This window comes from Calidris pugnax, unplaced genomic scaffold, assembly GCF_001431845.1.
Source record: "Calidris pugnax isolate Ruff unplaced genomic scaffold, ASM143184v1 scaffold59, whole genome shotgun sequence".
Classification (NCBI taxonomy): Eukaryota; Metazoa; Chordata; class Aves; order Charadriiformes; family Scolopacidae; genus Calidris; species Calidris pugnax.
The window spans coordinates 832,229-844,229 of NW_015090773.1; the positions used below are offsets into that span (position 1 = coordinate 832,229).

The window sequence follows — 12,001 nt, forward strand, 5'->3', positions numbered from 1 at the left end:
AATATGGGAGCTCTCAATAGCCAGCTCTGAGCACCCTCAAAATGAGGGTCCTAATGTTGGAAAATACGAGGTGTTCTGAACTTGGTGTAAAATCTTTGTATATTTGTGATCTGGTACTGCATTCTATAATAATGGGAGAGGGGTATAGTTTAAAGCCACTGAAGCGGCATACCGAGGACGCCTGAAAAGTCAAGAAGAATAAGGAGGAGATAAGCATCTAAAACGGGCCTGGAAACCTACCAGAAGGACGAAAGGTAAAAAGTACACGGCGAGGAAGACGTCTTACTTCATCAGAAACGACCACCGAAGACCACCAGAAGGGACTGGAATGTCGCCAGAATGACGCAATCTATGAAGCAATCCCTAATGAATATGTAATAAGAGGTGATGGGGTGACTATTGAATATGTATGAAATTGTATAATCGTGAGGGTATAAATTGTAAGTTGACACGGTCGTCGGCGAACCAGATTTGGGTGACTACCCCTGGTTCCTGGGCCCGCGAAATAAAGCACCGCATATAACTACCTTCCAGTGGTTATGTGTTTGTCACCGACACTAACCCTAATCCAGCTCTTGTGCTTTCATTAGTTCAATTAGACCCCAAGCCAGAAGTTCTTTTCACGGAAGGAGTTACTGTGATGGTCAAAGTGTGAAATGTATGAAGGGACTTGGAAGAGAAGTGTGGAAGATTTGTTCCCACAATCAAGAAGTTTAAGTCTTTGAGCTCAACAGCCATCTTCCTTACAGTCATTACCGTTGGTCAGAGCTTTCAGAAGGCAGACCATTTCCAAATCAGCTCATGCAGACTTTATTTGTTCTTTTCATGCGTGCTGTTACTGGCATCACTTAGAACTGTTCTGGGGGAAAACACCAAAGGACATCTCTTTGCGCCAAGTGTCAGAAGCCAGCGTCATAAAGCATTTATTTTTCACTTGATTCATCTGTGGGTGAAGGTTCATGGTTCGTTACATACGTCCTGGAAACAGCTGTTAGTATGAGCTGACTTTCTTCCCACCTTGCCCCTGCTCCGGAGTGCGGCCACGTGTACGTATGGCCCCGGCAGCGAGCTCTAAGAGCAGGAAGGGTTCAGAGCTGTATTTTGCTCTGCGTGCCACGTGTGGCATGTAGGCTTATAATTAAGTTACTCATTACCTTTTCTTCTTGGAAGGAGCCCTTATCTATCTATCTGTAGATAGTGTGAAGAGCCGGCTTTTAATTTTGTACTTGACAGCACATTGGAATGATTTTGCTTTAATCTCCTGCTAAGCACTGTTAAAATGCCTACTCAGTGGAAAATTACCTTATCAATACCATTAAGTGAGAACAGCAGTTGAAGAGGCCTTTATTGTACAGCCCATTGCCAAAGACTAATAAATCCTTGTTATGAAGTTTAATGTAGAAGGTCACACCTGCAGAATAGGATGCACTTCCTTATCCTGCATCACGGCAGGAGCTTGCTGTTTGTCCTGTAAAGCCTGGGAAGGGATATCTTTTCAACTTTAAGAACACAACGAACTTTTAAGCAGTATCCAAATGAACCCAGTAAAGAAACTGGCAAGGCAGGAAGGTCACATACACAGTAAAATACCTTGGCACAGGCTCAGCACACAATGGAAAAAAGAAAAAAAAAGGGGCGTAGGGGAAGAGGTATCCCGACTGAATTCACAGAAGCTGCAGCCAGCCAGTCTAGTCAGTATGAAACGTATATGGAGACCAGTAATTTTCTAGGAATCTCTCTGCAAGGAGTTAATTTCCACGGCTTTTGGCACAGATGTCTACTTGGTAAACAGACATCCAACTCAGGGTGGTTACTCCTTCCACCAGCAGCCACACTCTTCACTCCAGGAGAGGGAAGATTTTTTGGCACAAATTCTGCCCATTGTGGGGGAAAAAAGGTAAAGTGATCCACGCAAAGCATTTGTAACTTCAGCAGGGGATGGCTGGAACATTCTTATGATTCCTGTGTTAGAAACACAAGTCACCCAAATAATTTTAGATTTATTCTAAGTTGGCACAGTATAGTTGGCCAGTTTGACTAAGTGGAAACTGGAGGGTCAGGAGAAGACACCAGGATGAAATCCAGGTCTAAAAAACAACTGTATTTGTATCAGTGAAATGCCTATGTTTTGGGCAGAAATAGTTACAGGCATCATAACGTTGCGGGAATCTCAAGGAATAAACTCTTCTAAGTGCTGCTGAGTTAGTGCCTATAGAGTACATCGTTTTAGTATACACATTTGACTGATTTTATGTTAAAATCCAGGAAGGCTACTGTTTACATGAAATTTACTTGCATGTAGTTTTTTATGGATGTGTTCACTGAACAAACAGGCTACCGTGAAGCTCTACAATTATAAAATTGTATTACACTGATATTATAACCCAAGAAAACAAAGAAACCCATCCCTTTTGTAAAGTCTCGTTACATGCAACCATGTTTAGCAGAAAGCTCCACTGGGTTCAAACCATAAACTTGGAAGTGTCAAATGAGATCAACCCATTTTCCCGCTGTAGCAAATTTGCATGTCAGACTGAGACAGTCTCTCCAGGGGAACTGAAAGCAGGTGCCGGCACAATCCTTTCAAACAACCCTACTCCTCCGCTGTTTACAGAAGCACACACACACGGGCACTGAGCACAAAAGGAACTGTTTGCTCAGTTTTCTGTCTAAAGAGCCAGCTTCTTTACGATCTTTATTGCACGTCACACCTGCTCTGTAAATGCAGAATCTCCTGTATCCTTGGGAGTAACACCTCAATCGCAGCTGCAGCCGAACCAGCCCAAGGAGGCCCGGATAACACCAACCTGGAGATTTATTTAGGGTTTGCCAGCTGATATCAGGTGGAAACTTGGAAGTGCAGGTATGGAATGCAGCAGAGAGCATAACTATGGGTCTGCACGAAGCTTCATTCAGGTAAAAGCAGTGATAGTGTTAAAATCAAACATGCGCGCACGCACAAAACTCTTCGTCTTTTCTTTTGCAAATGTGAATCTGAGTTACTGCCTTTCATGTTCTGCTGAGGGGGGGCTTTGTAGTACTTCCCCTTCTCAGAAGGCTCACTGCGTGCTTCACACCAACAGTATCATCAACTTGATACCCCTCAGACCAAGCCAGTTCAGGCAAATAATTTGGCAGAAAACTAATTCAACAACCCCTCAACCCAACCAGCCTCTCTAAGCCCACAATACCTTTTTCCCTTTTTCTCCTCCTTTCTGCTGTCTGTGAAAATGCATAAAAGAATAACAACTGGAAATATAGAAGAGGGGAGACATGGAAAGGAGGACTCTTCCTCTTGACAGTAGCCTCAAGATAGATGAATTCCAAATCATCAGAAATCATGCCTATAATATACATCCATGTTGTGTGACTGTTCTGCCCCCCCAAACCCTCCTATTTGCTATTTGGACCATGTTCATACCAGTGTGGTGGAGAAAACCACTTTAAATTAGTTTCACCAGGCCAGGATGCGAGGAGTCCATTTGCTGGACAATGGCAGAACATATATGGAAAAGTCAGGCCTTGTCTATCACTCCTGCCCACCACTAAAGTGTCCCAGGAGTTTCCTCAGAATTGATTTTCTGAGAAAAAAAATCAAGCAGCTTTTTGTGTGCTTGTTTTTCCTCCCTTAGAATAAGCACCCACATGAACTGAAGAAGGTTGGGCCAAGACCCACAAGAAACAACTAACTGGGTCACCAACTACAACTAGAGAAAACATTAGTGGCGCAGTCCTGTTGTCTTCCATACAGCTACAGTTTCAAAGCATCTTGGCAGAACCTGATACTACTATTAGGTCCTTCAAGGCTGGTGGAACCCAGCTGTTTTTCCACCCTCTATGCTGTGATGGACAACAGACAAACAAAAATTGGAAAAACAAAACTAAAAGAAGTTAAAAAGTGGGCGTTTAAAATCAGATTTCCAGGCAGACTATGCAGGAAATTATGTGACCATTATTAACACCGTGTGCTAAACTTTTAATGTAGATTTCTTGCTTCCCTGAAGCCACACGTCTTTCCCGCCTGTTTCTGCAAACTATCACCTCACCTTTGCCAAAGAGAAGCCCTCCTCATGGCCTTTGTTTGCCCTATCTACCGCAGACAGCTGGGACGAGACTCTCCCCCTTACTCTTTGCTGGACTCCCCCCGGCGCAGGAAGCAGCTGGGGCAAACCCCTCCTCTTGAGTCACAAGACTGACTCATGGGATTTAGACCACTCACACTTGGCAGCTTTGCCCCCACAGGGTTGTGCAAAGGAGGTCTCCACCTCCCAGATCTGAAGGTACAGCAAGGAGGTACCGCCCAACCACTTCTAAACTATGTGACACCCTCACAATGCCCTCCCTCTAGGAAAAGGAGGAGAGAAGGTACAGCTGAAGAGCAGAGGTGAGGTGGCCAGGCTGAACTGCGTCACCGAGCTGATGAGATGGCAACCTCACGAGCACCAAGACCCACTTCTTAGGGCACTCTCTGGGGCAACAAAAATGATTGAGGGATTGGAGCATCTCCCTGATGAGGAAAGGCTGAGAGAGCTGGGACTCTTTAGCCTGGAGAAGAGAAGGCTGAGGGGAGACCTTATTAATGCTTACAAGTATCTAAAGGGTGGGTTGGAGGAGGATGGAGCCAGACTCTTTTCAGTGGTTCCCAGTGACAGGACGAGGGGCAATGGGCACAAGCTGGAACATAGGAAGTTCCACTCAAATATGAGGAAGAACTTCTTTATGGTGAGGGTGGCAGAGCCCTGGAACAGGCTGCCCAGGGAGGTCGTGGGGTCCCCTTCTCTGGAGATCTTCAAGACCCACCTGGATGCAATCCTGAATAACATGCAATCCTGCTGTGGCAGGGGAGTTGGACTAGATGATCCCTAGAAGGTCCCTTCCAACTCCAACAATTCCATGATTCTTTCTTTGAAGCACAATTTGCTTCTTCTGCCTTTGAAAGACAGAGTCACACCTTTGTCCAGAGTGGCAGGCTGCCCCAGCAGGCTAAAGGGCACGCATCCACCTCTGATTACTCATTCACCACGGTAATTATTTTGTCCGCTTATGGCTAATGACAAGGGCCTGCTTTATGTAAGGCACATGACAAATATTCTCTCTCTCCCTTCGTTTCCCTGCAGCAAAGCACATCCTTGCTGATGTCACAGGGAAATAGGGCAACTCAGTTCAGCTGCTGGATGTAATCAAGTCTCCTTGAAGTTCCTTTGATAAAGATGACTTGTAGCATCCATTCTAGAACCATAAACAGAACTATAGACTTCTGTTATTGATACAGAATTAAAGAGAGGGAAGTAGAGAAGAAGGGAGAGGATGAGGTCAGAGTCCAAAACGCTGCATAAGCTGTGTCAATGGGCAAGAACAGAGTAGGGAAAAGGACAGAAAAGGGAAAAAAACCCCCAAACATTGTGATAGCTTTCTTGTGAAACTAAGCATTCCAATAATCTCATGATAGCTGAGGGAGGAAAAGCAAAGGCTGCAATAGCGAGGACAGTCAAATCTCAGATTTCTGAGACCATGCTCAGATGGAACCTTGAGCCAGGCAGGCACATCAGAGAGCTCCCAAGGCTGCCTCAACAGTACGATACGCATCCAATAGCCTTCAAGGAGGAATCACTTGTGGAAGCCATCAAAGTTTCCTCAAAACTCTAGGGGCCAAATTTGCTCCTACTGTCTCTGCAGTCTGGGAAGACCTTGAGTACAGCTGAGGAAGAGGAAGCACATGGGCAGGATGCAGTCCCTAATCCTTTGTGCTGGGTACAGGGTTTTGCACACATTGTGCCACACGTGAGGTACAACCCTACTCAGATCACGAGTACCACATTTGACTGAAACTAAGGATGGAAGCGGATTCATCCAAATTACAGTACCGAGCCCCTTGTTTCAAAAAAGTTTATTTAAACAAAGTCGGTACATTTCACAGAAATGGTTACAAAATGCATAGCATATTATAAACAATACTGTTACTTTACAGATACTAGTTGTTATTATCCTAAATATTGCATTTTAAAAACTAACCAGCCTGCTTGGTGAATCAGAAAGCTAAAAATCCCCAGTTATCCTGTCTTAGGCACTGTGAAAAAAAAAAAAAACAACCAAAACAGGATGATATACCAAAGCAGGTGTCCACTTTTTCATTCACTCTACTGATTGTATTGCTGCATCATTAATTCACCAGTTCCTGGTATGTGGAAAGATCCGGCCCCTGGAGTCTCATACCAAGAACAGATTTCTATCAAGTGGAGCACAAATTGCACTTGCTCAGCCAACCAAAACCTCACGCAACGCCAAGGAGGGATGACTGAGGGTCTTTACACTGATTAACTTAATGGACAGACCATTGAGTGGACAAAAAGCGTAGCAGTTTTTTAAAGTTGTGCAGATATGTCACACCCATGCTGCTATTCATAAGCAACTTGATTGTAAGTTGGGAAGTCCATACATATTTCAAGCCTGACTTCAATGGAAGCTGAATGTCCAGTAGAAACAGACCTTGCCCTCAGTGGTGATGCAATGCCACAGAAAGTGGAATTGAGCCCTTTTACAGCACCTGAGAACCAAGCACACCTTGAAAATTCAGAAATTCACATAAGGAAGGCCAGAGGTGTCTTTTTTCTGATCTTTGGGATGCCAGGGCACAAAGAAATAAAAACGAAGAGCACAGCACTGATTCATAACCATAGCTGAGACAGATACCAGCTCATTCACACAGCACTTCAGCAATAGTTGTGACTGAAATTCTTCCCATTTACACCTCTATGACAATAAGCAGAAAGCAAATGCTGAGGTAAAAGGAGATGCACTAGGTTTGCACTGGTGTAAGCAAGTTTAGAATCAAGCAAGCTATCAAATCCATTATTTCACACAAAATAGAGAAAGAAAAATCCCCTTATTTTCAAAACATATAGATACATGTAGACAAAAACATATAGATACATGCTCAAGAATAAACTGACTTTCGGCATTATGACATGAGCTTTACAGTAGTTTAAACTTGGCTTGGACTGAAATCAAAGAAGCTTGAACTCTGGCCAGCAGAGCTCCTTTGGAACTGTTTGTCAAGAGAGAAGAATGAGGTCTGAAGCAGTCCAAGAACATCCGTGTTTCATTCACCATCTTCAAGTAGTTTTTGTAAGTTGTTCTGTATCTTAGAAAAAGAGAGAAAAATAATTGGGAGGCAGGAAGTGTTACACTGTATTAAGAAAACCCACAAAATCAAGACATACTCTTCAATATACTCTCTCTATGCATGTTAATTCTGTCACAACTATTCATATCAATGGTATTCATGTGAAATGCTTCCTGCACCAGAGTCAAAGGAAACATCTGGATATCATCAGCCACAAGTACACCTAGTTTTCATACTATGAGCATCTCCTGCTATTTCCTCCCACAGATTCTCTCCTTCATGGTGAAAATAAGATAGAAAAAACTTAGAGCCAGAAAGGAAGGGACAAGAAACGCAATTATTTTGAACCTGATCAAACCCCAAAAAACTCTCAAACTTCAAAGTTGCAGCTCTTAGGTTTAAGTGGATAATCCAAATAGTTTTGTAACAGCTTCAGCCAAACAGCTGGCTATGATGCACGTGCAGCAAAATAAGGTCTTCTCACCATTAGCAGACATGTCCCATTTGCCAGATCAGGTGTACTGAGTATGGGTTATCTTCCCCTCGTTACACTGAAGGCTATGCCAGCCAGTCACATCAAGGATGATTTGCACAGACCTATTTTACACAGCCTATTTATACACCTTTCATCTCCTTGTCCTTTAAAAGCAGAGAGGGGGGAATATAGTGGGTCACATCCCCAGGCACACATGTTCTCTCTATCTTAGTAACTAGCAGTCAGTGGCTACAGAAGGTTTAGTCACAGTTACTTTCAGACTGTAATTTAAGGAGCCACTGTACTTCCTGCTCAAGGATACTATTTCTTAACCCTACCTCATGATTTCTAGCCTAGATGCACACCTTTTTCAAGAGGCATTTTGGGGAAAGGAATAGAGTAAGCAGTACCAAATTTTCTAAGAGTCATTTAACACATACTTATTCTCTTACTGTACTGTAGCTTGTTGAAAGGAAATTCCTGTGTATCACTAGGTGATGCTTTCCCTCCCCCAACTTAACGCTTCATCCTCTGATAGATGTGGTGCATTTTAACAACTTGTTAAACACACTCAAAAGCCAAAGCAAAATTCTGCTAAGTCACAGTAATTCCTTGGCTCCGAGTATGAAGTGCAGTTTGTAAAAATCATGAGGTCACACTGAAAAAGTCATTGCACCACAGTCCAGCATCGAAGGTTTTTTTTTTTTCCTGGTAAGGAATTCGCAGTTTCTAACCTAGATAACTTCTGTGCTCTAGTTTACAATGCTGCAGTTGCACAGGGAGCGAGGGGAGAGACAACAAGTTACACAGGAACTTTTATGCTACGTTAGGTGCTGCAGCCAATTACTAGCACTTTCTGCTAAGGCATATGAAACAGTTAAGCAACCTCAGTGACTTTGCCCAGAGAACATAAAGCTACTTGATTTCTACCAGTTTTCCAGTGCGAGAGTAGGGTCAAACATCCTGTTCTGACCACTTCTCATCTAGATTAGAGAGGATTGGGATGTGGCAATACGCAGCTACAGGCAATACTCATTTAGCTTGTATGCACAGCAGGGGATTGTGTCTTGAGCATTTGGCAAATACAAGGTGAAATTTTAAGGGTCCAATCCTGCAGACACTAACTGAAAAAAGCACATGACTTAAGATTCTAATTCAGGACAGAGGGCCACTTCTCTGGGAATAGCTGAATGATCCAACCATCCAGCTGCCTTTTGCTGTGTCTCCAAGCAGAGACTATATAAGGGAATGGGAAGGCGCCTAGCCCTGCTGCAAAGGGCTGGCTGGCTGGCTTCCCACTGGAATGAAGCGAGGTCTCCCATGAACCAGTTTGCCAGCCTGTCCCAGACAGCTGGAAAGCACTAACCTCTTAAATGACCCAATTTGGCTAAAGATTGTATCTGGTAATCATCTGGTAAGCATTTTCCCCTTGTATTCATATTGTTATTACCCAGAGTATACAGAGGGGTTATGCTAGCAATATTACTCTAGACTTCCACAGCCAAGGGGGTGGAGATCTGAGGGGAAGAAAACCTCTTTTTGGCAGTCTTTGTAAAGCCTATGCCGCACAGGTAAAAAGTGACATTATATAATCCCAGCTTTATGCTATTTGAGAAATTTGGTTTTGGAAAAAAAGGTGTTGAAAGACCTTGGCATGCACTCAGTTTTAGAAACAGAGGGAAAAATACCCTGTGTGACCTCAGCACATAGGAATTCAAGTAACTTTTGTTTTTCCCTCCACTAGTACTTTTTTCCATGCTTGGCCAGTGTTCCATTTCATACACCTGCAGCGGGGGCAGCAGTCGAGGTTTGGGGGCAGGGAGCTGATGGGGCAGCTGCTGTGGGAAGAGGCCAGGGGCTGCACCGTGCCAGGTACAGCAGTTCCTGCAGCCTCCAGTGGACCCACACCAGGGCACAGGTGACCCCCTCAGCCAAGATGGTGGTGGAGCCTCTGGGAAAGTGTATTTAAGAAAGGGGAAAAACACCAGAGAGAGGAGAGTAAGAGGGGGAGAAACAGCAGAAGGAACACCGAGGTCTGAGAAGGAGGAGGAGGTTCTCCACAGCAAAGAAGATGTCCACACTACAGTCCGTGGAAAACCCATGCCAGAGCAGGCAGTTGTTTCCTGAAGAGCTGGAGCCCTTGGAGAAACCCCCACTGCAGCAGGAAAAAATATGGGAAGACAGGAGCAGCAGAGAGAAAATCATTATGTACTGACTGTATCCCCACACCAGCCCCACTTGGGGGGCAGGGAGTAGGGTGAGGAGACGGAGCAAAGGAGTGAAGTTGAGCCTAGGACAGGGGGGAGGAAAGGTGTTCTACCATTTGTCTTTGTTTCTTACTACCCAAGTCTGTTTTAACTGGCACTATATTAAATTGATTTTCCCCAAGCTGAGTCTGTTTTGCCTGCAATGGTCACTGGCAAAGCAATATCCCTGCCTTTATTTTGACCTGTGAGGTTTCTCCTTGTATTTTCTCCCCCTACTCTGCTAGGAAGGAGAGAGTGAGAGATTGGCTGGGTGGGCATCTGACTTCTGGCCCAAGTTAGCCCACCACAGCAACTGAAGTGGAAAGAGGGTCTGCAGGCTCGCTCTTGTTTTACATAGGTTTCCAATTTAAGTCAGCAAGTGCATTTAGTTTTCCAATTAGAGAATGGTAAAAAGGTAAAGGTCAGGTATAGGGAATTACATAACTGGTGCAGCAGCATTTGCTTTACTAAGAGGAACAGGTAGATCCCAGCCACTTCATACAAAGAGGCTGACTACAGATTAAAGTGAGCATCATTCTTCCAAATCAAAAAAACAAAACTCAAATGAAAGCCTCTGACAGAAAAGTTCAAATAGTAATAAAAGTTAAATCCAGAATCCTTAGCCTTGATGAAAAAAACCCACATGAGATCATTACATACAATAATCAACCCTCAAGTGTCCAGTGCATTAGTACTTCTGGTTGTAAGCTTCAGCTCAAGCCAAATGTTTACATGTACCAGTGCTTGTACTTGGACTAATTTATAGTCCAAAACCCAGTCCTTTGGTCCAGGAAAACATGCCAGCTCCCGGTGTCAAATCTGGGGGTAACTTAGCACTTTTCAAAATAGCAGACAACAGAAATTCAGCAAGAACATGACTAGTGTATCGGCATTTGCATATATCATAGGAAGTTACCTTTTCCAATTTTATAAGGTTAGCAGTTAACTCATCACAAAGGGCATCAGTGTTAATTTGGAGATGAGATCCCAAACCTTGGCGCATAGGATGTCTGTCAAACAGAAGGAAGAAGTGTGACAGAAGTGAAAAAGAGGAAAACAGAATTGGGACATACATTTAAGATCAGAATACAGTGGCGACATTGTGAATTGCACTTGTTTACAGAAACAAAGGCCTAAGTCACTTCTGCACTCTTGACTACATTCTTTACGAGGTCTCAATTCTCCAGAAGTTTGGACAGAAAACTTTACAGCTATTTACACTGCAAATAAGTTGAGAAGTTGCATAAATTCCATGTCCTGTGACTTGGAGGAAATCAAGAAGCCCAACCCCTTGACACTGTAAAACTGCACATTAGGTCACCCTGTGTCTTCTACTGTTTGTGATCAGAGCAACAAAAAACAGGACTTTCTCGTGTAAGAGTGCTTTAGAAGAGGGACACAGCTTCCTGCTAATAAAAATATGCCAAACTTCTGGCTTTTGAATTTTGAAAATGGCTTTTGACATTGCCTACTATGAGAGGCAGATTTACCCTGCCCCCGCCACGCATTATTGGCAAAATATAAATGCAAGCTTGTTTAAGATAAAGAACCATTTCCTTCCTACTTGTTTTTTTACCAAGAACCTAGCTCTGTCTTCTGACAGATGCATACAAGTCCTAATGCCTTCCACAGAAGACAGCTGAGAGTAGCTGGATCCTAAGAAGCACAGTCATTGTTCAATATGACCGCAACTGCATTGTCAGAGTGACCTGTTTGTCACAGGTGGGTCACCAGAGAAAATAGAATTAACAAATACACTTATTAAAGAGCTTGCTACAGGTTTGAAACACCTTGCAGATGGTTCGATCCAGCCTAGGTACAGCTCTGTCTTGCATTTTATTTTCCCTCTCTCTTCTTCAGGTGGTACTTCTTCAGCTGTCTGCACTCCCACTCATGCTGCATGTGGCTGCAGGTTTTGCACTGAGATTTACAAACGACTTCTGAAGTTTTATTTTTCAGAGCAGCTCAGAAAAAAAAATCAGTTATATGAAGGGAAGAAGAGTTAATGCAAAATTTAATGCTGAACAAACTGATTAGTACTCTCAGCAGTGTCCAGTTCTGTCCTAAGTATCCAGCCTTCTCTCCTGAGAGAGGAAGAGGAAGCTGATAAAACTTACAGTGGGTTACTACTGTGGTGTATGCTCCTGCACCACCTCT

The 12,001-nt window shown here is 43.6% G+C and overlaps 1 protein-coding gene across 3 annotated transcripts in view; it reads right to left on the minus strand.

Annotated features, from left to right (window-relative positions):
* Positions 1-5,872: 5,872 nt before the first annotated feature.
* GRAMD3 (GRAM domain containing 3) overlaps positions 5,873-12,001 on the minus strand; it is a 44,158-nt gene continuing 38,029 nt past the window's right edge. For all 3 annotated transcript variants that reach the window (XM_014942592.1, XM_014942601.1, XM_014942607.1), the window contains exons 13-14: positions 10,761-10,854; positions 5,873-7,141 (exon numbers count right to left, since the gene is read on the minus strand). In XM_014942592.1, coding sequence (XP_014798078.1) covers positions 7,100-7,141; positions 10,761-10,854 — 136 coding nt within the window. In that variant the 3' untranslated portion in view covers positions 5,873-7,099. The remainder of the gene's footprint in view (positions 7,142-10,760; positions 10,855-12,001) is intronic.